Raw genomic sequence first — 23881 nt, forward strand, 5'->3', positions numbered from 1 at the left:
ACCGTTTGAAACATGTGATATTTAATTTCTTAAAATGCACATAACTGAAAAGTTCGACGTGCATGCTCCGGACATGTTTCGAGCCTACTCCCTGTAGCAATATTATATGAATATTGTAAATTAAGAACAGTAAAAAAAGCACACGATATCGTTCATGATTTTGAAAGGAGATGGTCCAAAACTGAATGGAGCCCAGGATCAGTCATTGTGCCCTAGCGGAAATAAAAGAAGATATTTTTTTTAACTATTTTTGATTATACAAATCTACCAATTTACTTTAATTCTTTCGAAATGATATTGCATCGCATTATGTCCCAAAAATTCAACATTAATATGGGTATTAATGGCGGATAGATGACGTTTTCAATGCATTCATCGATTTGACGTTTGCTGTCAATTGTCATGTCATAGTTGATCTATGGGCGCCATCTTGTTATAACTCAAAAACTTGGGTTTTTTTACTGGACCTGAAATGGACCATCTCCTTTGAAATACAAATAAAAAGTTAAGTTTCCAATGAAAGCTTCTGGAACCTTATTTTTAATTTAAAAAAAATGCGTTTTTACAAAAAATTTTTTTTTCTGCCAACAGCACAGACGTGCATGGACGTGAAGCAGGTGCTGTTCAACGGCTATTGCTACCTGTTCTCCGGCTACCCGCAAGCCTCGTGGACTACCGCTAAACAGGTAGATATAAACTGTAAACTATATGTATTGTACACTTACCATCAGCAGGTTTATTGTATGTAACCCGGTGTACCATGCAAATAATAAGTCATGTGATCATCTAACACAGTTATGTCAATGAAATGATCTTGACTACGTCATACGTCATACCATGCAAATAATAAGTCATGTGATCATCTAACACAGTTATATCAATGAAATGATTTTGACTAACTTGATTTTACATCAAATAATGGCAGTGATTTTTCTGTTTTACGATCATATATGAGTAACATGATTATTTCAACGAAAATACGTAAATAACGGGTTTTCGTTAAAATAATATCACTTCTATATTACTGCCACTTTACGTAACATGAAGATACTTATCATTTCGTTTAAAATACGATGTTAGATTTTGCATACACGAAAATATGATGAAAAACGATGTCTTTATTTGAATGGTACACCAAGATACATTATAACCCTGCAGGTGAGATCACAGTCGAAAGCGATCCTATATTGCATACAAAAAAGGTTCGCTACTCCTGCGTTTCTTGCTAACTCTTCTCAGAAGAACCTGCGTCCGAATAATAAAATACAATAACGTCTTCACTTTACCTCCGCTTATTAATCCGTAAGTAGGATCCTACCGACTGCGCCAAATATACCTATAGCTAGATAGATCATCATCATTATCAACCGATGGATGTGCTGGACATAGGCCTCTTGCATGGACCTCCAAGACTGTCCTCGGTCCACCTAGTGGGGGGCCGACCAACACTGCGCTTTCCGGTGCTGGGTCACTATTCCAACACCTTGGGACCCCAATGTCACTCGGCTCTTCGAACTATGTGGCCTGTCCATTGCCACTTTAGCTTTATGACTCGCTGAGCTATGTGACTTTGGTATAGTAGACTTTGAGATAGGTATACGATAAAAAATAATGTATGCGAAACAAGAAAGTCGATAGCTTGGAACTCGTAAAAGAATTCAGTTATCTGGAAACAATGAAAATCATTTTCAGTAAGAAAAGGCATTTAAAAATCCCACGGTAGCAATTTACAGTCAAATTTACGAACCTTTTCTTGTTTAAAATCTTCGAAGCTGTACTTCATTACAGGAAAGTTTGCAATAAACAAAATAAACAATAAAAGCTAGACTTTAATATCGCTCCCAAAGCAGAAAACGTTGTTCTCGTGAACGCAAAGCGCGTCCCGGGGGCCATATTGTCTTGGTTCAAGCTCAGGCGAATACCCTAATGATTCTAGCGCTCTTGTCTTGTTTCCACGGCATTATAGGCGAGGGATAACGATACTTTGACAAATTGTATCAGACAGCTTTTATCTTCACGCTTTTCAAGAAAATCTGAACTTTTATACTCTAAAGATATTAATGTGTCTATATTGAATATATTATGTAATTGTATTGTGCCTATATACAGTGTAAACTCTATATAACTGAAACTAAATAATCGTAGAACAACGGCTTAAAGTTAGCCCGCTATAAACCGCTTAAAGCCGCATCTACTGAACCGATATGGCTGAAATTCGGAATGCAAATAGATTTTACTATGGATTAACATATAATGCTACTCTTTGTCCCTGTAACTTAAATTTGAAATAGATAAAGAATTTAGAACTTAAACTATCGTGAGTGTTATTAATATTAATTGATTAAGAAAGACGGCTAAAACTCACGTGATTTAGGTCGGAGTATGCCCGACTAGTTTCGAACCCATACGGGGCCCTTAGTCATGAGCTGGTTCCTGCATCGCGGCACGATCCAAACTGATAGATAGATATAGATTATAACCTGGATTAACACATATAATACTTTTTATCCCAAAAAAAATCAAAGTTCCCGCTGGATTTGTGAAAAACTGAATTCCACGCGGAGTCCGCAAGTAAATAATAATGAAAAAAATTGGAAAAAAACCTAGGCATATAAAATCACAACTCACAAGCAAGTTAGGAAAGTTAACATAATAATATAAGCACGTACACAATAAATTCAATTATAATAAGTTCAATAACTTCTCGCAAGTGTACTTAGAGGCGAAGTTTCCCTCCCCCTCCGCCTCAACTACCTGGCGGGTAATGAGCCAAGGAAACGCTTTTCTAACATTTTCCAAATGACTTCTCGAACGGCATTTTTAGAAAGTTTCTTTTTAAGTTTTTATTGCAGCGTTTTTATAAAAATCACTGTTATTTTTTATTTTCCACAAGTTAGCCCTTGACTACAATCTCACTTGATGGTGAGTGATGATGCAATCTAAAACGGAAGCAGGCTAACTTGTTAGGAGTAGGATGAAAATACACACCACTTTTGGATTCTACACGAAATCGTACCGGAACGCTATATCGCTTGGTGGTACGTTTTTGCCGGTAGGGTGATAACTAGCCACGGCCGAAGCCTCCTACCAACCAGACCTGGACCAATTAAGAAAATCCACCGCACATACCACTGCGCCACAGTGGCCGTCAAATTTAATAACATTAAATAACAGTTACATTATCAACCCGTATACGGCTCACTGCTGAGCTCGAGTCTCCTCTCAGAATGAGAGGTTAGGCCAATAGTCCACCACGCTGGCCAAATGCGGATTGGCAGACTTCACACACGCAGAGAATTAAGAAATTCTCTGGTATGCAGGTTTCCTCACGATGTTTTCCTTCACCGTTTGAGACACGTTATATTTAATTTCTTAAAATACACACAACTGAAAAGTTGGAGGTGCATGCCCCGGACCGGATACGAACCCACACCCTCCGGAATCAGAGGCAGAGGTCATATCCACTGGGCTATCACGACTAAAATAACAGTAGCTGGCGCAAATTTGGTCTTTGACAAAAGTATAGCAGCATTGTTGTACTCCGATCTTAACGTATGAAAGGGCTTTATTGGCACATACTTAAACAGATTTTTAATTAGCTTTTTATTTATGCCGACGAATGATTTGTACGGAACCACAGGTAAGTCCGTACAAACTATTCGAAGTCCGACCCGCAGTAGGGATGATTACATTTTTTTAAAATTGTAAATAAATTAAAAGCATGCTTATTAAAATTATGCTTATAATAAAGCAATTTTGTAAAAGTAACAGGGTATCTGCGATCATTACTTTCGGAGCTACATGGATTTAAAGGGTCATATGTGCGTGCACGGATTCCTGAGAAATGACGTCGTTGATCATAATAATCGTTAGATTTGTATGGGCGTTCAAACAAAATTACAAATATAACTTTGTTATTTGTGCGTTAATGTAAGGAAGCTAAAAATGTATGAATTTTCACCTAATTACGATAAAAGATTTTTACGCAAACATCTAGATCATCATTGTTTTTTACGTTTTAATTAGTCAATTACCTTATTTACCCAAAAGTCCAAAAAAAAACAATATATTGAAACATAGTCATCATCCCCCCATTGTCCGTTTTTTTTAACGTAACTCTATACTATAGTAACCTTCTATTCGTTATTCACTGCAAGAAAGTATTTAGAACTCATGAACTTCTTCGCCACGTTATTGAGAGAGAGAGAAACTTTGGAAATCAATACCTCCTGATAACGAGATCTTAGTCAGGGTTGTCACGACTCACGTTCAATTACACCTACTGAATTTGACATTTGAGAGAAAATAATAATTTACCATGCACATAATTATCATGAACACTGTAGTTCATTGACAGATTTTGAGCAAAATACTTACACAAGAAAATACATGAAATTCTATGAATTTAGTAATTACTTTCCTTTTTTTCCACACTATCAGATCTAATTTTTGAAATTCGTGTGATATACCTACCTAGTTTGTTCAACAAAACTGGCTTTTGTAACGATCTTGCTGTTTATAACGATTCTACCACTACTTTCCATTTAAAAAGTCTGAAGCTGTTTTGTAAAATTAAATATATTGCATTATTGGAGTTTACTCCTTAAGAATCGATTTTTTATATATAAGGCGCCCGGTATGAGAAAAATGCGAGGGGTAAAACCAACTGAACTAACGAAAAAGTGTCACGTTTTTGGTGCGCACCTTTAGTGCGCAACTTTCTAATTTAGATGTGAGTGTATTGAGACGTACATAGGGTATGCTGTATAGGCGACTATACCTATATACTATATGTTATTGGGCTTGTTTGTTTAATGATTATATCATTGTAAGAGTAAAATATATAATGTGAAGTATATTATAAAGTCTATTAGTTATTTTACAATTCTATACATTTAGTCTTCTTTAACATAAGTATTACTAAAGCCCTACTCGATGTGCACTGTTTACCAACAAAAAAAAGTGTGTATGTTAAAAAAACAAAAAGTTAGCTCGAAGCACGTCTCAATACTCGCGCCTTATAAGTGAAAGGTGCGCAACCGAGGTGCAGCAGGCCGCGGCGTGCGCACCCGCCTACAGCGTGCACATGGGTGCGATGTGCAAGTTGTTGGCGGCACAGCGCACGGTGAAAGGTGCGCAGAATAGGTTGCGCACAAAAAACGTAACGCATGTCATTTCATAACTTATTGGAGTTTACTCCTTAACAATCGATTTTTTATTTATACCCCTCGGTACGTTTTTTGTGCGCAACCTATTCTGCGCACCTTTCACCGTACGTAGACGCCATAGCGTGCACATGCCTAGCGCGTCCGCACGCACGTGCACGCTGTTGGCGGGCGCGCACGCAGCGCTGCACCTCGGTTGCGCACCTTTCACTTTTCAGGCGTTGCTATTGAAAAGAGTAAACTCCATTCGTGCGTCGGAGTTGACACACTTTTTTTTTCCATACGATTTCTCACAGTCCCTGGTGACTTATTGTATTTCCCGAATATCCCATTACCTTTCAGGCAGTTGAGTTTATTATTTTAAAAAGGGGTCTTGATATCTTGCAACCGTTGCGTTTCTTGCCGGCTCTTCTCAGCAGAGCCTGCCTTTCGAACCGGTGGTAGACTCTTTACAAATAGTCAACTGAAAAAGTGCTTGTAAAAGTGCTTGTAAACCGCAAATTACCTTGAAATAAATTAATTTTGAATCATCACGTAATTTTATTCTTGCAAAAAACATCCCAATCCTGAGAAATGTGCCATAATATTTAACGTGGTTTTACAAATGCAGTGAAATCGGAGAACAAGGGCCGAGACAAATCTTGCGAGATCTCACCAGAGAATAGGTCAGAAAATCGCCACAAACTTTATGTATTTAAAGAACGTCTCCTTAATCGACAACCCTAGACCAGATGGAACTCCGCTCCATTTACACTTCGAAAATTCCTCCGACTCGACGACAACGATAAGCAAATTACTTTCGTCGTTAAATTAATTAAGCTGAATTATTTTATGTTCATAATGATTTTGACGTGAATCTCTTCCAAAGTCGTTTTCTTTTGGCAGCCCTCTTTTATTGCAGTTTCTAATCCCGTATTCCAGTGTAGGACTACAAGTATCCGTATTTATGAAGAGAACTACTTTTAGGTACAATTCTGAGAGAGAGATTTCTAAAAACTAAGTTCTAAATTTTTCTGCCATAATGATGTGATATGAAAAGGATGCTAACAAGGCCAAATGGTCAAGGAGAATGATACAAAGAGAGCAAAGACCTAGAGAAGCGTCAAAGTAATAAGAAAAAGTCACCATCACAGTTCACCATCACATGATACTTTTTTTGTTACATTCTGTGACAAAATTTGTAAATATCCAACACGTTACACAAGGTGGTAAATAATAATAATACTGCCCTTTATTTTAGACTATACAGTATACACCTATTTAAAAATATAAATAGAGAAAATGCATGTTTGTCGTCGTATGTACCGAGTGGGTAACAATACACGGTAAAAGTTCATTTACAAAATATTATTACCATAAGCTCGCCAACCCGCATTGGAATACCGTAGTGGGTCTACGCTCTAAAGCTTTCCTCTTATTATTACCCTAATAAACCCTAAAATATACTGATGATGATTGTCTTCCAGGTGTGCGAAGGCCTAAGCATGCACCTGTCATCCGTCCACACGCCTGAAGAGGAACGATTTATAGTGACTGGCATCCGACAGAGCAGTGACTACAGTGCGGGCTCCGTTTACTGGTTGGGCGGGCGGTTGGGCGGCGAGCTGGCTTGGGCGGACGGCACCACAGTCGACTACCAGGCATGGCCGCCCTACAACGATACGGAGGACGTTGACGATGCGTGCTTGGGTGTACAGGTAAGCGTTACACTTAGTTATCAAGGGTACTGTCAGTTATCAAGTGTATAAAGTTATAAAGAAAGTAGTTAGTTAGTTATCAAGAGGTATAGGCTTGTACTAAACCACAGTTTTATTTACAAACTCGCCATTGCTGCTCATGTCAAAGTTCGTCTTGAACGTAGCGTCGTAGCAAGGCGACGATAGAGAAAGGTCGAAAGAGTACAGCCGAGTACAGCCATAAGTGAGTGGTCTTATTTACTACAAAGCTGATTTTGAGACAAATCCTTCAATCATGGAAAACCATGACGAGTCGCGAGATCATCATGATCACTTTAATGAGCGTCCGCTACTGGATATAGGCCTTTTGTTGGGACTTTCAAACACAACGGTCCTGAGTAGCTTATGACCAGTGGCTCACTACTTCCCCCCTTACACATGGACACAGTCGACCAACACTGCACTTACGCGCGTTATCGCCATTCCAACACCTTGGGACTTCCTTTGCTCTTTAAATTGTGTGCCCCGCTCATTGCTAGTTTAGCTTTGCGACTCTTTGTTGAAGTAATAGTATTGGTGCGGTTCCAGTGGAAAACATCCCCCGTACCGTCTCAACCCAGCGGCTTGTACTGGACGCTATACAAGTGCGCCGCCACCGGGGGCTACGTGTGCAAGCGGCGGCTCAACTCCGAACACGTGCTCAGAAACAACACTGTGGAAGGAACGTCAGGTAATCGAGTTCGTCTGATAACAAGAAACCGACCAAGCGTTGCCGTTCTGATGCTTTTCAGAAACGAATCAAGAAAATAAATTGAATAATCTGTTGACTTCTCACTATCTGCTACTTTTTTGTACACCTACAGGGGTGGCTTAAAAATGTAGCCGGATTTGCTAGTATTAACCAAAACCAATTAATGCTAAGCATCCATATTCTATGTTTTCAGGTGTGTTAACAAGCCCGAATCATCCAGGTTTGTACGACACCGACTTGGACTATTGGGTGCACGTGATAGGCCCCCACGACACCCGCCTCATTTTCATCTTCACTATCATCGACTTGGAGTATCAAAACGACTGCCTATATGATTTTATTGAGGTAAGTTTCCATCAAATTAATTCAAAGCATTATACAAAATAGGAAGGCCATATAATACAGCCTTGAGAAACACCCGTGGCCAATTTACTTTTTTCAGTTTATTTATCATCTTCAATTTTTGAAAACCAAAATTATGATAATAGAGAATTGTAACTGAGCATTGTACCTTGGGTGCTTACTTATAATATTGTGTTGTAGTAATCAATCGAATGCCTTTGATAAATCTACACATTCATGAACTTCTGCTGGTGACGACAGTTATTTATATTTTGTAAATATATGTAATTATTTTCGTTATTGTTGCAGTTACGAGACCGTAAATTTAGTTCAAAATCTTCGAGATATTGCGGATCAATGACAGAAACCAGATGGGTGGCAACAAGTAATGAAGCGATCCTGCACTTTCATTCTGATTATAAGTAAGTACGGAGGATATATCCATAGATGTACATACAACCATTACAAATATAACATTAATTGCTATAATTGCGGGAGTTACCCAGACGATAATCCTACTAATATCATTAACGCGAAAGTTTGTAGGAATGCTTATTACTCTTGAACGTTGCGACTATTGAATTTTAACCGATTTAGCTGAAATTTAGAATAGATATAAATTATGTCCTGGATTAACACATAGGATATGAGTAGGTTGTCCTGATAGACACCATGATTCTTGCGAATTTTGGAAAAAGTGATTGTTATAAAGGTTATAAAAATGTTCATGCAATAACTACAGACTGGAGTTGGCTGTTAATTGAAAACAATTTGTGGAAACTCTAATTTTACGCGGACAAAAACGCGGGTATCAGCTAGTATATCATAAATCTTAATTATTTAATATTGAAATAGAAAATCGGCTAAATTTATACAGTAATAGTACACACATATGTATAGACATGAGATGACATCGATGGCGTATTTGTAAACAGACATTCTTCTGTGCCTTAATTAATTTCAGTGTCCAGGGTACAGGGTTCATGGTGAACTGGCGAGCGGTGGAGCTGGCGGGGTGTCCCTCCCAAACTTTCACTTCTAAAGAAGGAGTCCTGCACAGCCCAAACTACCCGCAATTTATGTTACCGGAATTAGATTGTACTATTGACATTTTCGCTCCCGCAGGTATTTGATTTTCAATTTTATTTGATTAACAAAATATTTTAATAAAAAGTATTTTTTTTTTTTTTTTTTTATTCTTTACAAGTTAGCCCTTGACTACAATCTCACCTGATGGTAAGTGATGATGCAGTCTAAGATGGAAGCGGGCTAACTTGTTAGGAGGAGGATGAAAATCCACACCCCTTTCGGTTTCTACACGGCATCGTACCGGAACGCTTAATCGCTTGGCGGTACGTCTTTGCCGGTAGGGTGGTAACTAGCCACGGCCGAAGCCTCCCACCAGCCAAAGAGCAGTTGTTTTGATGTTGTTGTTTGTAAGTGAATCAGACCGGAGTTCTACGCATTCTGTAGTTTATTTCATGCATTAATTAATTTCAATTTTAAATGGAATACAACATAGTTTTATCGAACGCTATTACTACACATTGTATCAGTCGGCCGGCGAAGTGCTAACTTTCTAAATAATTAACTTAAAGCTTATCGTCTTAATGATTACAGGAAAACGAGTCTTTTTAAATATCAGTTTCTTTGATTTCGGCTACGGAACCTTTGAGAATGGAGTCCCACTCAACGTGACCGAGGCAATACCTGAAGAAAACTATTTAGAAGTTCAAGTAGATTCACAGAGTCCACCTGTTCGACCATTTCTGAGTTCAAAAATTCTAACTAACGGTTTATTTGTATCGCAATCTGAAATATTGAGGCTGAGGCTGAAGACAGGAGAAAATGTCACTGGCATTGGATTTCTGGCGCATTTTAAAACAGGTAAATGAGAGTAATTTTGAAATATTACTAAGATAACCTCTATTGGTTTCCAATATACAAATCACATTCACATTCAAACAAAACAATAAATAGAAATGCAATGTATAATATAATTTCGAAAAATAACTTCATAATACCGTGGAATACAAAAGCCAATGTAGAAAAATTATTTGCTTTCCAGTATGGCACATAAACGCAACACGCGTGCTGAAATTGGGTGAGAACACACGAGGAAGATTGACCGCTCCCAACTGGCCCGGTGAGCCGCCATCCCATATGGCGGTGCGTACAAGACTGTATGCGCCGCATGGGCATACTCTGTCTGCGGCGTTTGCTAGAACTACCCTCGCACCCAGCCAGATTGTCTGGCCTTGTGGACAAGGGAAAGGGTGGATTGAGGTTAGTATTGCAACTATTAAAAACAACGTTGTCATGTGATCTGAGACATATAGCATTGTAAGGAGAATCCATACTTCATAATTGGTGTTTGATCTGTGGTGATTTTATTTACCACAGGCTGACAAGCTATTAGCATTCCTATAGGTATGAGGTATGGCAGGCTATGCGGCATATCACGTATACAGGTGGACTGGTGCCATAATAGGAAAGTTGCTAGCGATTGCCATGCGGAATAATAATGTTTGAAGGCGATTGTTTTATCGAGAGACATTATTACAAATAAGTGATTATTTTTAATAATGTTCTAAAAGTTTCCATGCATTTTGTAGGTTATAGACAGTTATACAGACAACAACGGAACGCAATGGACACTCTGTGAAGTGGAGAAGAGTAAACGGAAGTTGGAAGCCAACGCTCCGCTGGTCATCAACTCGTACCTCCACTCCTTGGTTGTGACGCAGCATTCTGGGGAGCATGGGATGACTATGGACGTGGCTGTTATTGTGAACTTTGGTGAGTGTGACATCTTTACTAAGCTCTTCAAAGAAAAAGAAGCCAACAATACTGACGCACATGGCTTAAGGTTGAGACCATAGTGTTTGGAAGACAATACGAGAGAATTATGTCCAGTGGACATATATTGTCTGATAATGATGATGATTATGATGAAATACAAATTAGTAATAAATAGAGCCCTAGTTATTTAAAATTCATAGCACATGGCAATAATTGAAATTACATAAGGAATCTTTGATTAAATAAAAGAAAGTAGTTATATCTTCTTTTTCCAGATACTGATTACCACAGTAAAATATTACTGCTCTCCGACGAGACGAAACTAGAATCGTGTTACCCCAATCCTTGCCAGCATGGAGGACGATGCGCCGCGGACGATACAAGAAACTTCTGCCAGTGTTCGGGATATTATACAGGTAATGTTTTAGAATTTCTTTTGGCAATGTTTCTCACTCTTACCTTTCAAAATTTCCTTAATTTATTTGAATATTCTCTCTAATATAAAGTGACACGTCGTCTCTGTGATATTGTTTAGTTTCGTCACTCAGCAAAGCGGCCACAAAACATAGAACGCTAACGCTAACTGATATCAGCTAAGGCTAATATGACGATATCCTCCCATTACAAACCTTCAGGACCCAACCTAGGACAGTAACCATGGCTTAGGGCTCCAGAATGAGGAACCTCCTTAAATTATGCCGCGTTTCAAGGCTTTCTGCCTTCTGTGTCCGATTTTTGATCCAACAGATAAGCGAAACCTTCAAGGCGTTAATGAAAGCCGTTAAAACAATAAAGGTTTACTCAACATTACAACTTTCCACAGGGAAGTCATCTTGTGAGCAAAATCTCAAGAATTAAGAATTATAAAGAAATAATTATAAAGAAGGATAAAATTGATATATATTAATTTTTAGGATAAAATTAATATATATATTATTTTATCCTTCTTTTGCTTATTGCAGGTGCGTTTTGTCTTCTCACCGCTTGCGAGCGATCTCCATGCGTGTTCGGGAACTGTTCGCTAGTGGTGGGTGGTGGTGAGGAGGACGGCTACAACTGCGTTTGCGCCCGAGGGTGGAAAGGCAAACGATGCGCCGACAGAGTCCGGCCCTGCTCTTCCAAACCGTGCAACAATAGAGGCGCGTGTTTAGAAAGAGATGGCACTTTTTTGTGCCAGTGTAACCCGTCTTGGAAAGGAAAAAGGTATTAAAGTAAAATAAAATTATTTCCTAAATTTTCCAAAATACAATATGGTTTGACAATGTAGAAAAATATTTTCAGATGCGAAATACAAAACCCGTCACCCAATATAATTGGTCTTGGAACACGGATGATACAAGAACCGTTCTGGCTGGGGCTTCTCACTGTATTCTTAGTCCTCGGCTCCATCGGACTCATCTGGTGTGCTAAAAGACATTTCCCCGAGAAGATCGAGAAACTACTCGCCGAAGAAGCAGATAGATGCACAAGACGTAAGTTTACCCAGTAGCTTACTACTCACCAACATATATCGATGATTAGAGTCAAAGAGCTGTAAAGAATATTTCGTTGATATTAAAAAGATGATTGTTAAATGGCACAACGTAAATCTTTAGAGTTTGATTGAGAGAATTAAAATCAAAGACCACAATGAACGTGCCGTCCGTTTCAGAAGAATTCTGCAAAAAAAAACGACATATAAAATTATCAATAGTCTTTCAGTTTAGTAAAGCTTTAGTTCTGTATAAAACTCTTTACCAATTTTATATTGGAGGACAAATCTTTAGGCCTCAAAGAATCTAACACGGAAAGAAATTAGAAAAAACTCATTATCGGATTTCGTGAGCACACAATTTTACAGCTTATTTCACAGTTTTCTTTGTAAAACACGAATTGAATTTCACTGGAATTTGAAGGAACCATCAATTAATTGTGTCATTCTAATTTTACTAATTTCTCACCTTCTTGCATCTTTCTATACGTAAAAACGTTTGAGTGTATTCTTTTAATATATATTTTTTTAATTTAGACCTATTAAACAAAAATTTAGATACTCGTTTCTAGTTAAGTTTCGTGAAATTAGCCTGATGTTTATTTGTTTTGTTTGTTGTTATGTCTCATCTGTTGTTGTTGCTATTTGTGTTTCCCCTCTCCTCTTCAACGTTTGACTCAGTTAATGGATGGTCCTAGAGATGCATAGATGCCGATCACCGTACATTAAACGCTTTGTGACATGTTTATCAAATTGTTTCCGCTGTATATTTATGTACTTCTTACGCACTGTCTCCTGGATGGTAAGGACACGTTTTTGCGTATTTCTTTCTTCTCTGTCTTATTTCTTTCTATGTTATTTGGCGTAATCAAAATCTCCAAATTTTGATAGTTTCCTATGGAAGCACTGTACTGTGTTAGTTGCAAGCCAATAGAAGTTATTAAAATTCATAGAACTCAACTATTCATACATGATAAAGGGAAATATCAAAATTTTTATCTTTGTTTTTCCTGCCAAACGATTCTCTAATTACCTTGAAGACTTGCAAATTTAGAAACTGATATTTGAAGGATCTAATGGAGGCCAACATAGCTTATGAATTTTAAAACTTTCGTAAAGGTTTGACGAGCTACATAAAACTTATGGTACAATATTTGGATAATTTCAGGAGTTTTTGATTATAGCACAAAACACAATTATTTTACCTTGGTTACCTAATACGAGTAAATAATTCAATAAATTCTCAATCATAAGGAAAGATCAATAAATTTAATTTGTCCTACAATAATTTTTATAACATAACATAACATAACAGTAACCGACTGCACTCATCCAATATACCCTTAATTACTGGTTTTGTATTACATCATCCAAATTATTTATAATTTATTTTACTAGTTACTGCGAAAGTTTTACAAACATATGGGGGAAGGCCTAACTTTCACAAATTATTTCACGTTCTTTTTATGAACTAAGTAGTTAAAACTACTTCAAGTTGAAAAACAAATAATTTGATGTACCTGTTTTATTGGGTTCATGCTTTGTGGATTGAACAAATTATTTTCACTGAAAAGTAGATCAAATTTTGTATTATCTGTTATCTAAAAGATCTCAGCAGAAAGTTCAGTAACTATCAACTGAAAGAAACTATTATTAATTATTACTTTTTGACTATTTTTTAGTAAAAATTTACTACTCTGCAAGATAAAACAATTGTGGTCAATTGAGCATACTTGAAGCTTTATCAATAGCTGGGATACGAGTATTATAAAAAAATGTGTTTTCCCCCTAGATTAGGATGGTTATTAAGTGTACTTACCTAATGATGTATGTTGCAACGACCAATTATTGTGTGTTTTGTGTTTAAAGGATGCCGGTTTAGCTCGAAGGTGTTCCCTGTGCCAGATTTGCTAAATGTCTCAGAATATAACCTAAAGAACCCATTGATTCGTGTACTTACCTTCCTTACTCACCGTGTTAAGGATATACCTTACTATCATTTTAAAATTGCTATTTATCATAAAAATTAACAGCCAAATCTAAGTTGGTATTTTCTCGCTCATCATTTAGCATTTTAGGTTCGGTACGAACTAAAAAACGTCGATATAGCTAATGTTTCGCACCATCTGCGCAATATTTTACGTATGTATTTTGTTTGTCTGTCACGTCTGGGTTATTCAATATTCTGAGGCCATTTATTTTTAGTTTGTTAGAATCCTAAGCGATACGATTTCTTTTTGCTGTATCAAGGTTTGATCTAGCGACGTCTTTTATTAATCTTTTAGTTAATAATTATTCTTACACATTTAATTGTCCTATCATCAGTTCAAAAAGAGATGTAATTTTACTTTCTTTGTACGATTCTGATATTTTTTCTACATAGTTGTACCGCTTACGAAACTGACAAACCAAAATAATTTAAATGTTCTCCTGAAATTTCCTTCTCCTATATATCCATCATAACACAAATACAAAGTTACGACGCCTAAAGTACCTTCGATGTTTTTAATTAGGCGTTTGATTAGTTAAGGCGTGCCGCATTAGAAGCGGTGCGTTGTGATGTATGAAGGTGCTACACATACATGGATTTTCGATTTTTAACAAGAAACGTGCGTTTTTTGTCGCACGTCTGAACATTAATTCGTTTAGTGCAACGTGTTTGCAATAATCGGAATCAATGGATGAGGGCACTAGAGGTTAATGTTGATTGGCTAATTCCTGGCGCACTATGGCGTATGGCGCTGTATGGCGCACTATGGCGTATGGCGGCAAATGGCGCGGGCTAGCGACGCGGAGCCGTGCGGCTGACTCGCGCGGCCAGTACACGGCGGTGCCACTGCAACCTACCACGTCCTAGCATAATCCCGGTACTTAACCACGATCTACTTATTATTCTAAAACCATAAACGACAACGTATCGGTGTTTACTTGTCATCGGACCCCTGGTTTTAGATACGAGTAGATCATGTTTAAAGTAATAGCCACCAAAGGTGGGAGTTGGTGATAATAATCAGTGCCAGCGGCTTTCCCTGCCCCAAGGCACAGAGGGTAGTTTCTGTAGCCTTTCTTGAACTCGTCACTGATATTGTCAGTGTGCTAATAATTGTAATAATATATCAAATCAAACTGGTGACCTCCATCCTGTCATGTCCAAATATTTTCGAAGAATATAGATTATATACCAGGGCTGTCAAACCATGTATAAAGAAAAGAGTTTGATAACCTACCAATAACATACAAGTGTCAAACTTTTTAAAAATAGGTCATATTTTTGGCACAGCTCATTTCTCGCTAATTTATACATCAATTACACAAGTCGCCGCTCCACCCTCCGTGCCTTGGGCGCGGCAGCCGCGCGGTCATCCGCGCGGTCCGTGTGACGCAGCGTTTGTCCACAGCTCGGCCGGAGGCGCCGCACCGCACGCTGTTCGCGCGGCTCGGTATCCGCAAGCCGTCCGTGTCGGGGCTAGCGCACGCGCGCGCGGCCCGCACCTTTAGTTTGGACGATCTGTTAAAGCCGCCGCCAGGACGTAAGGAGTGGAGCGCGCTCCTACCCGTGCACTCCGCGACACATTACTGCGCCATTCTCGACTAGGGTTGCTGCCTGCAAAAGTCACTATATTGTCATAATATCTTGAGACCTAACACCGTGCTAACTCAATGTGGCGTCAGATTTTACGCATTTGATGTTACTGGCATATGGAAAACGATAACAAAAAATATGTTCACGCGCCTAGTCTAATGTGTTCTTGAAATAATGTTCTTACTTTCCAAGTCCACAAAATAATTGCAAAATTCAATCATTTGAATTAAAGGATTTATTAGCATATTGGAGGTTTAAATGTTTAAAAAAAAGTAGCAGCCCTAGTCCATTTTTCATTTATCTCTCTCTCGTTGTTGTATCGTTTTACAATCAGTTCGCTACGTGGATTTATTTGTTCTTTTACTTCTTGAAAACGATTTCCTATCTTACAAACCGTGTCTTTTCGTGTCACTTAACACGAAATTTTATTGAGAGTTAACCCGCTATTTCGCTGCGTTCTATATATAATGAGCTCTTTGCTGTTTGTGTTTTGGATACGAAATTCTATAAAAAAATATGAATTTTTACGTTGCATTTTATCTTTTCTTTTACGTTGCCTATTAATGTTTTATTTGACTGCATTGAAAAGGAATTTGCTTTTAAACTCAATTTGTGAAGCATTTCTTTTATTTTTCTTTTACATCGCCGTTTTCAGAGTCATGCCATGTTCATATTAAAGCATAGCGGAGCGCGCGGCGTATATGAGCTAAACTGTTACTTGAATGTTCCCCTGAATGATCATTGGTGTGGAATGCTACCCCTCAACGGTCTCGCTACCGGCCGATATCGATGTTTGCACCTCTGACTATGCAACAACACTTACATCTCTTGTAGTCGCTCCTTCCTTCGTTAGCACCTTTTTAGATCGTCCAAATTCTTTCCCAAACGTTTTATCGTCAATGCTAATGCTGGAAAAGTTGATCATGACTGACGATAGAAAATTTGGTAATTCCAATGTTGCTTTCGCATGCTCTTGGACATTGTTCTGCTAAATGTCTCAACGTACACTATCTTTTATATTATTTTGTATATTATTACTGGTTACATTTCATTATTTAATATAATCTACCCTAAATAGTGTTAGCGGTAATTATGCGCATAACTCTGTCCTTCAAAATTGTATAGCTATTTCAAACTAAAGTACCCATGCAGTTTGTAGAAATTGTTGTTAAATTCTTAGAACCATGCATGTCTACGAAATCAATAACTATACAATTAACATTTTTAACATTTACATCTGTCAGTGTTTCTAAATTTCATACAAAAAACACTTTACAAGTTGTAACACGAACGTCAATGGGCACGTTTACTTCAGACTGTACTTATAATCATTTTACTAATATTTATACCAATATTTATAGCACCTACCCTAAAGAATTGGCTTCCACTAGATGCACTTACCTTGATAATACTATTGAAAGGCATGATAGTAATTCTTGAAAGCCTTACAAAATACTTTTACTAACCATTTGATATAGTTATTTTTCATTTACATTAAATGTCGTAGCTTTGTAGTTTATTTGATTTTGTAGTAAATACTACATAACATACAATTCACACAGGCACACCGTCGCCACGAAAAAAACGAAACAATTCAACTCCCACGAAGAAAAATGCAGCAGAAAAAAAGCAAATTCTTCAACAACTAATAAGTCCCTCTCCGGCTAACGATCACTCCAAAAAAATTACTATGGGAGAATTGATACAGATGTCCGAAAAAAGAACTTTAAGTACTGTAGAAAGTGCTCCTGCTTTTGTAGAATACGGAGTAGATTGTAGAGATACTTCGTTTGCTAGTGAAGCTTCCTCGCCATCTACCTCACCTTCAATGAGGCAAATATCCGATCCAAAACTGGAAAAGAAAGTTACATTCGCCAGATTACTGAACAAAGTTTCAGCTGAAATGAGCTCTAGTTCAGATGTTGATATGGTGAATACAATTGCTATACCAATGGCTGTTATAGCTAATAGGACAATAAAAACAAAAGCATCTAGTACTCCGCCATCGCCAGGTGTAGAAGTCCGATCTCCTCACAGTACGTCAAGTAATCAAGGAAGTGATTCTATGTCAAGTCTTGATTTAACATTAGCACATGCAGCTTTAAAGAAATATTCCCGGTAAGCTATACTTTCTAAGTTGTTTTACACCAATGTTTGTAATCCTCTGACATACTGTTCAGAAAATTTTAAAAATATTTTATAAATTGTTCTACATTAACATAAACTGCTATAATTGCATAATTGCTATCAATGAATTATAAGTCATATAAAAATTGTTATGTTTTAGAACACCAAAGATTTCAAGTGCTGATTCAATTTTGGCAATGTTCCGAAATTTCTCGTCGTCGTCAGCGGCACTCGCGTCTCGCGCTTCGTCTGGTGGAATATCTGCGTCCAGCACCCCCACAGCATCATCACCACAAGACGATACGGCTGATGCTGATGATCTATCTATTACATCTTCTCATATACCTTCATTAGCACCTGACTCACCAGTTCTAAGACCTCATAACACTATTGAAATACAGGTAATTATTATATTTACAACTGAACAGGTAATGACTACCTTATTGCCATTGTACACTAACTATGTCACATGCGATAAAACATACAGATTAGTGTTTTTTTATAAATGCTCATATTCAAATTACAGGTTGTGGATCCACTGAGTTCTCACAAACAGTCAGCGTCTGGTAACCTTCTACATCCACCATCTATCTTACTTGAAGTGCCCAGTAGTATCAATAAATGTCTTTCACCCATACGTGAACTACCAACTCCTTTACCTACTCCTCTTCCCACACCAATGCCGACGCCTTTACCATCGCCTCGAATGCCTCGAGCTTCGAGTCAAATTGAGTCAGATGCTAAGAGCGACTCAACTATTACATGCATATCACCAAGTGAGGACGAGTTAGATGATATCAGGCCAGAAAAAGTAGATCGATCGACTTGTGGATTAAGATTAAAGGTAAATTTATTATTTACTAGTTGCCTCGACTGGTGACAGAAGGGCTGGCTCATTTTTTGCGCAAAGGATCAGCCTGGCTGTCCAGCGCGGAAATGCAGCCAGTATTCCTGCCACCATTCCACGTGGGAATGATTTGTATAGTTATTAGGATAAGTTAGCTTAAGTTCCATATTGTATTCTTCTCAATTAAAAAGTGGAAAATTCCTTATAAAACAAATATCGCGCAAAGTACTTCAACTCTAAAATTTTGTTAATATTATTTATTCAAAGTTTAAAATCAATTTACGTAGAATTAAATTGTAAAAAACAAATTACATCATGAACAACATTCATCGTTATGAAATAATTAAAGGCTAGTTTATTTTAGTAGTATAATAAATACATTTTATTTCAGCTAAGACAAACAGTTCAGGCCGTATGTGTGGATACACCGACGCCGTCCACTCAAGTAACAGATTCGCCGAGCCCTAGCATCACTCATAGTCAAGACTCTGAACGTGAGATGTCTTCTCCTTCACCCGCTCCGCCTTCTTTAAGAGTTCCAGTTCTCACCATAGAACGGCCTTCGCCGGGTTCCCCACCACCTAGAAGAACACCCCCACATTTGGATTTTCAACCACCGCCATTGATAACGGTAACCTGCAACGCTAGTGAAGAATCCGATGAACCGCTCTCTCCAAGACCTCCTCCCCCAACAGCAAACATGTGTTATTTAAGTCCATTCTCAATGTCAGCAAGAGGTGAAAGAGCTCCATCAGAATCCAATTTATCTTCATCTGGATATAGCTCTATGGCAAGTCCTGGGCCTTCTAGATGTGGTTCTAGCAATCCTTTATGTCCATCTGAAATGGAGGACCCAGGTTCTGGTGGGGGACCATCCTGTTTTCAAACGAGAAGGAGACCTCTTATGAAAACTAACTCAAGCCCAGCCACGTCTAATGACGGTGGAAATGAAAGAAGAAGAGGTCGATCAGATTCTGAAACCCTATCCGATGATCCTTTGTTAGAGTCAAACGATGAAGGCATAGGCACAGATGAAAGAGTGGATGATGTCCCTGCGAGTGCAAAGGAAATGGAGCATCTGTCTGCTTTAAAGGAAACCTTGGAGATACCGACAGCGACTTTATGTTCGCCGAGTGGTGTCACCAAATGTACAATTGTTAAATGTATAAGCGTCGAACGCGGTTTGGAAGAAAAGGCTAGTCTTAAACCGCCCATCCTATTCTCGGATTGCAGTCGCCCCTTAAGTCCTGTGAGTTCACGCAGTGAAAGTCCTTTAAGTGACAAGACCGGACTAGGTAGATTCTCGCCACAATTTTATGGGAGACAGTTGCCGTTTACAGACTCAGATGGACTTTACGACTTTCCTAGCTCAGAGTGTGTGAAAGGGAATAATTGTAAAAGCGGTGGTGCATCCCACAGAAAGGCAGGTAGAAGAAAAGACAGGAGAACGTCTAGAACAACGTCACATGAAGTGTCAGGAGCAGCGAAATCTGCATTACCCCATATGCCACATTCGATGCACAATTTATTAGAAGTAAGTACTTACCATAGTGTAGGTATCACAAAAATATGTTAGACAGAAATTCTGTTTTTCAAAATAATATTCATCTATAGCCTCGATTATACATCAAAATTACTCATCACTCTCTTCCAACTGATTCTACATGACATATACATGACATTTCAGGTACCCTGTTGTACTCAGAATCGCGGTCGCAAAGTCGGGAGACGTAGATCCAGGTCTCAAGCACCAGCATTAGCGACCTCTTCGTCATCTGAAGAGTCCGTCTCCAATGCTTCTGTAGCATCCGTCGCTTCAGCCAGGGAGTTAAGATTACCAGATTTAGATATGCAGGTTAAATGAATATTTTTATAGTTCATTGTGATTAATCCATTTCCTGATTTAATAACGTTGGCTGCACTTTTGTATTTGGGGTATCAGCATTTTTAGTATTAAATTTCTGTGGTGAAATCTTTTGCACTTACGAATTGTGATATTTTACCTCGATAAGGTATACGAAAATATTTTTAAACTTGGGAATCAAAATTGGCTATGTACCTACTAATTTAATAAAAGCACAACAATTAATGCACTATCCTTTGTACATGTATCTATAGTTTGCACTAATCATTTACCATCAAAAGGAACGAAGGCCACGAATTGATTAGTAGTTTTTGTGTTATATAAAATTTTAATATGATTCTGATTCTTAAGCTCTAACGTAAACGCTTTATCTATGTTCTGTGATCTAATCAATCTAAAAAATATTCTTAACTTGTACTAACTGAATAATTAAATATTTATTATTAATTCATAATATACTATAACTTTTTTTTCTGCATTTATTTAGTTCTCTCGTAAATTCTCCGTATCTTTTGTCGTCTTTTCACCTTTACTAGTAGACTTTATTTCTGTTTTGATGTTCTTTCACTACTTTTGATTCTCTTTTTTGTACACACTCGTAGATGTCTAAAAGATGAATTTAAAAATTCTCTACAATTTAGCATGCTTAATTATTTTAATCGTATTTCGTAGATATATTTAAGTCGTGAGCAAAATTTTCGATTCAACTTCTTTATTTAAGGATTCAATAAAAATTGGAATAGTTTATGGATTGATTTGAATCAGCAATACTTGGCCTGTGTCCTTTGATGTTGCAAACAGTGTTCTGCTTGTTATGTTCAGTTTTCGCTACGTTTAGTGTGTGTTTGCAGCCAGAGTCCAGCAGGCAGAAGAAACCGCTGCGGAGGCAAAAGTGCAGGAGCTCTGAGGTGAACACCCGATAGTTGTAGTGATTGTGATGAAAATGTCACCCCATATCCAGTAGATCCCTGTAGACATCAGCATAAAGTACAACATAGCTTAGCGAGTCGCAACGTTGAAGTGGCATTGGGCAGGGCACCACCTTGCAATATTGCCAAGCACCTTCGTTAACTGGGGATTACTTGGAAAAAAAAAAATACAGCAAAAAATTTCAGACCGAGAAGACCTAGAATTCTAACTCAGGACCTTGTCATCTGAAGCTTCGTAGGTCAAGGAAAAATAGAACATAACTGATTCTAATTGTGTTTCTATTGTAACTAGGCAATATTAGATCTCGGTATAGGAGATATTTGATTTAATTTTATTTGTGCACGAAAATGCCCAATGCCCATTGGGGCATTACTATGATAAAAAAAAATTGTAAATCTTAAAAAATATGCTACGGAAAAGCTTGTATTTTGTTAAATTAATCGACGTCGTATCTTTATTTTAGAGTTCCGTAACACAAAAGGAAAAACGGGATCTTTATAAAACCAGTTTGTGAATGTCTGTCAATACCTACTTGTCTATCAAGACCCTTTTTCTCAAGGAGCTATGAAAGGCTGTTTATGTCACATTTTTATACTTGCAAGGGAATCAACTTGATCGCTAATGGGGATGATGACTAGGTTTGAATATATTGATTTTTATGATACATTCGGGTAAATAGGGTCAATGTTAACTAATTTATACATAAAAAGCAAAGATTGTCTGGATATTTGCAAAATAAATGAGATTATAAAATTTCAAAAACTACTAAATTTTTTTTATCATAATTAGATGAAAATTCATACAGTTTTAGCTTCCTTACATTAAATGTGACATTTTTTAATACATGAACTATAAAGATAAACGCACAAATAACAAAGATATTAGTAATTTTGTTTGAACGCGCATACAAATCTAACGATCATTACATTGCCTATGACGTCATTTTTTCGAGCCATTTTGTATGGGGCGTTTTTCAGGGATCCGCGGCAGCGCCGCAAATCTGACCCTTTAAATCCCTGTAGCTCCGAAAGTAATGATCGCAGATACCCTGTTCCTTTTACAAAATTGCTTTATTATTAGTATACTCTTAATTTATATACAATTTAAAAAACTGTCATCATCCCTATTATGGGCCTTATTAGAAGGCTCAAAGTCACTCAACGGTCGTTGAAGTAAGCTATGCTTGGAGTTTCTCTGCGTGATCGAATCTGAAATGAGGAGATCCGCAGACGAACAAAAGTCATAAAGCTCAGCGAGTCGCGAAGCTGAAGTGGCAATGGGCAGGCCACATAGTTCGAAGAGCCGATGGACGTTGGGGTCCCAAGGTCCTGGAATGGCGACTGATAATGATGTTCAAGGGCATCAATATTATCTACATTTAAAAAATCTAAAAACCGTAATTTTCCACTTACTTGCAACAAACAACAAGTTATTAGCAGTTTGTAAAACTAAACTAAGATAATGTTACTTCATGATTTTCAATATTAAACGAGACCTTCACGTTATAATTTATTAACAAGTTTATCATAATCTTTTAGGATACTTCGTCCAAAATATCGTCAAGCCTGGATCTGACAGAGGACTCTCGAAAGCCGGTGAAGATAAACAAACTACGGACTATTGGGAACCAAATAAGGTGCATTATAATTCAGTTCTTATTTTTTATAGTAATAATACCTAATTGGCGGACCAAGCAGATAATCCTGATAATCATGATGATAAAAGGAAATCATTAACTGGAAACAGAGCAACGAAAGATGCCCAAATGATCGTATAAAACTCAACATCGAGGGGTAGTGGTTAGATGCCAGCCCCGTTGGACTATTGTCGTACCTATTCCTAATAGACAATCTTTGCCGACTAGTTGAAGGATAGTTGGTCATATTAAAAAAAACGATAATATTAGATGATTTTTTTTAAAGACCAACTGTTGAGTTTCTTGCCGGTTTCTTCTCAGCAGAACCTGCCTTCCGAACCGGTGGTAGAATCCTTACAAATAGTCAACTAACGTATCAAACGTGCTTGTAAACTGTGCCTACTTCAAATAAATGAATTTTGATTTTTTTTTTCGATATGGCAACTATTCCATTAAAAAAAAAAACAAAAAAATGGCACCCCGTATATATAGATTATATATATCGATAGATTATCGAACGCGCTACAGCAGTTAAATCAATTTAGAAAATAACTTCTCAAGTTAATGAAAAATTTCTGTTTCCATAGAATTTAACGATTAGCGCTACTCTATAATGATGTTTGTAGAACTATGTTGGAGCACCGATTTCGTCTCTATCTCTTTCTTTCTAACAACACAATCTAGATA

At 37.6% G+C, this 23881-nt stretch overlaps 1 protein-coding gene across 1 annotated transcript in view; it reads left to right on the forward strand.

The window, feature by feature from the left end:
* The window catches only part of LOC112051349 (uncharacterized), a 272815-nt gene that overhangs the window by 242815 nt on the left and 6119 nt on the right, over nt 1-23881 (forward strand). The window contains exons 11-30 of the mRNA XM_052885699.1: nt 592-686; nt 6632-6862; nt 7430-7571; nt 7786-7937; nt 8244-8356; nt 8899-9059; nt 9555-9821; nt 10003-10220; nt 10550-10733; nt 11012-11152; nt 11699-11939; nt 12018-12208; nt 15606-15737; nt 17353-17908; nt 18078-18318; nt 18444-18761; nt 19156-20298; nt 20452-20619; nt 21480-21536; nt 23097-23194. Coding sequence (XP_052741659.1) covers nt 592-686; nt 6632-6862; nt 7430-7571; nt 7786-7937; nt 8244-8356; nt 8899-9059; nt 9555-9821; nt 10003-10220; nt 10550-10733; nt 11012-11152; nt 11699-11939; nt 12018-12208; nt 15606-15737; nt 17353-17908; nt 18078-18318; nt 18444-18761; nt 19156-20298; nt 20452-20619; nt 21480-21536; nt 23097-23194 — 4849 coding nt within the window. The remainder of the gene's footprint in view (nt 1-591; nt 687-6631; nt 6863-7429; nt 7572-7785; nt 7938-8243; nt 8357-8898; nt 9060-9554; nt 9822-10002; nt 10221-10549; nt 10734-11011; nt 11153-11698; nt 11940-12017; nt 12209-15605; nt 15738-17352; nt 17909-18077; nt 18319-18443; nt 18762-19155; nt 20299-20451; nt 20620-21479; nt 21537-23096; nt 23195-23881) is intronic.

This window comes from Bicyclus anynana, chromosome 15 (genome assembly GCF_947172395.1).
Source record: "Bicyclus anynana chromosome 15, ilBicAnyn1.1, whole genome shotgun sequence".
Taxonomy (NCBI): Eukaryota; Metazoa; Arthropoda; class Insecta; order Lepidoptera; family Nymphalidae; genus Bicyclus; species Bicyclus anynana.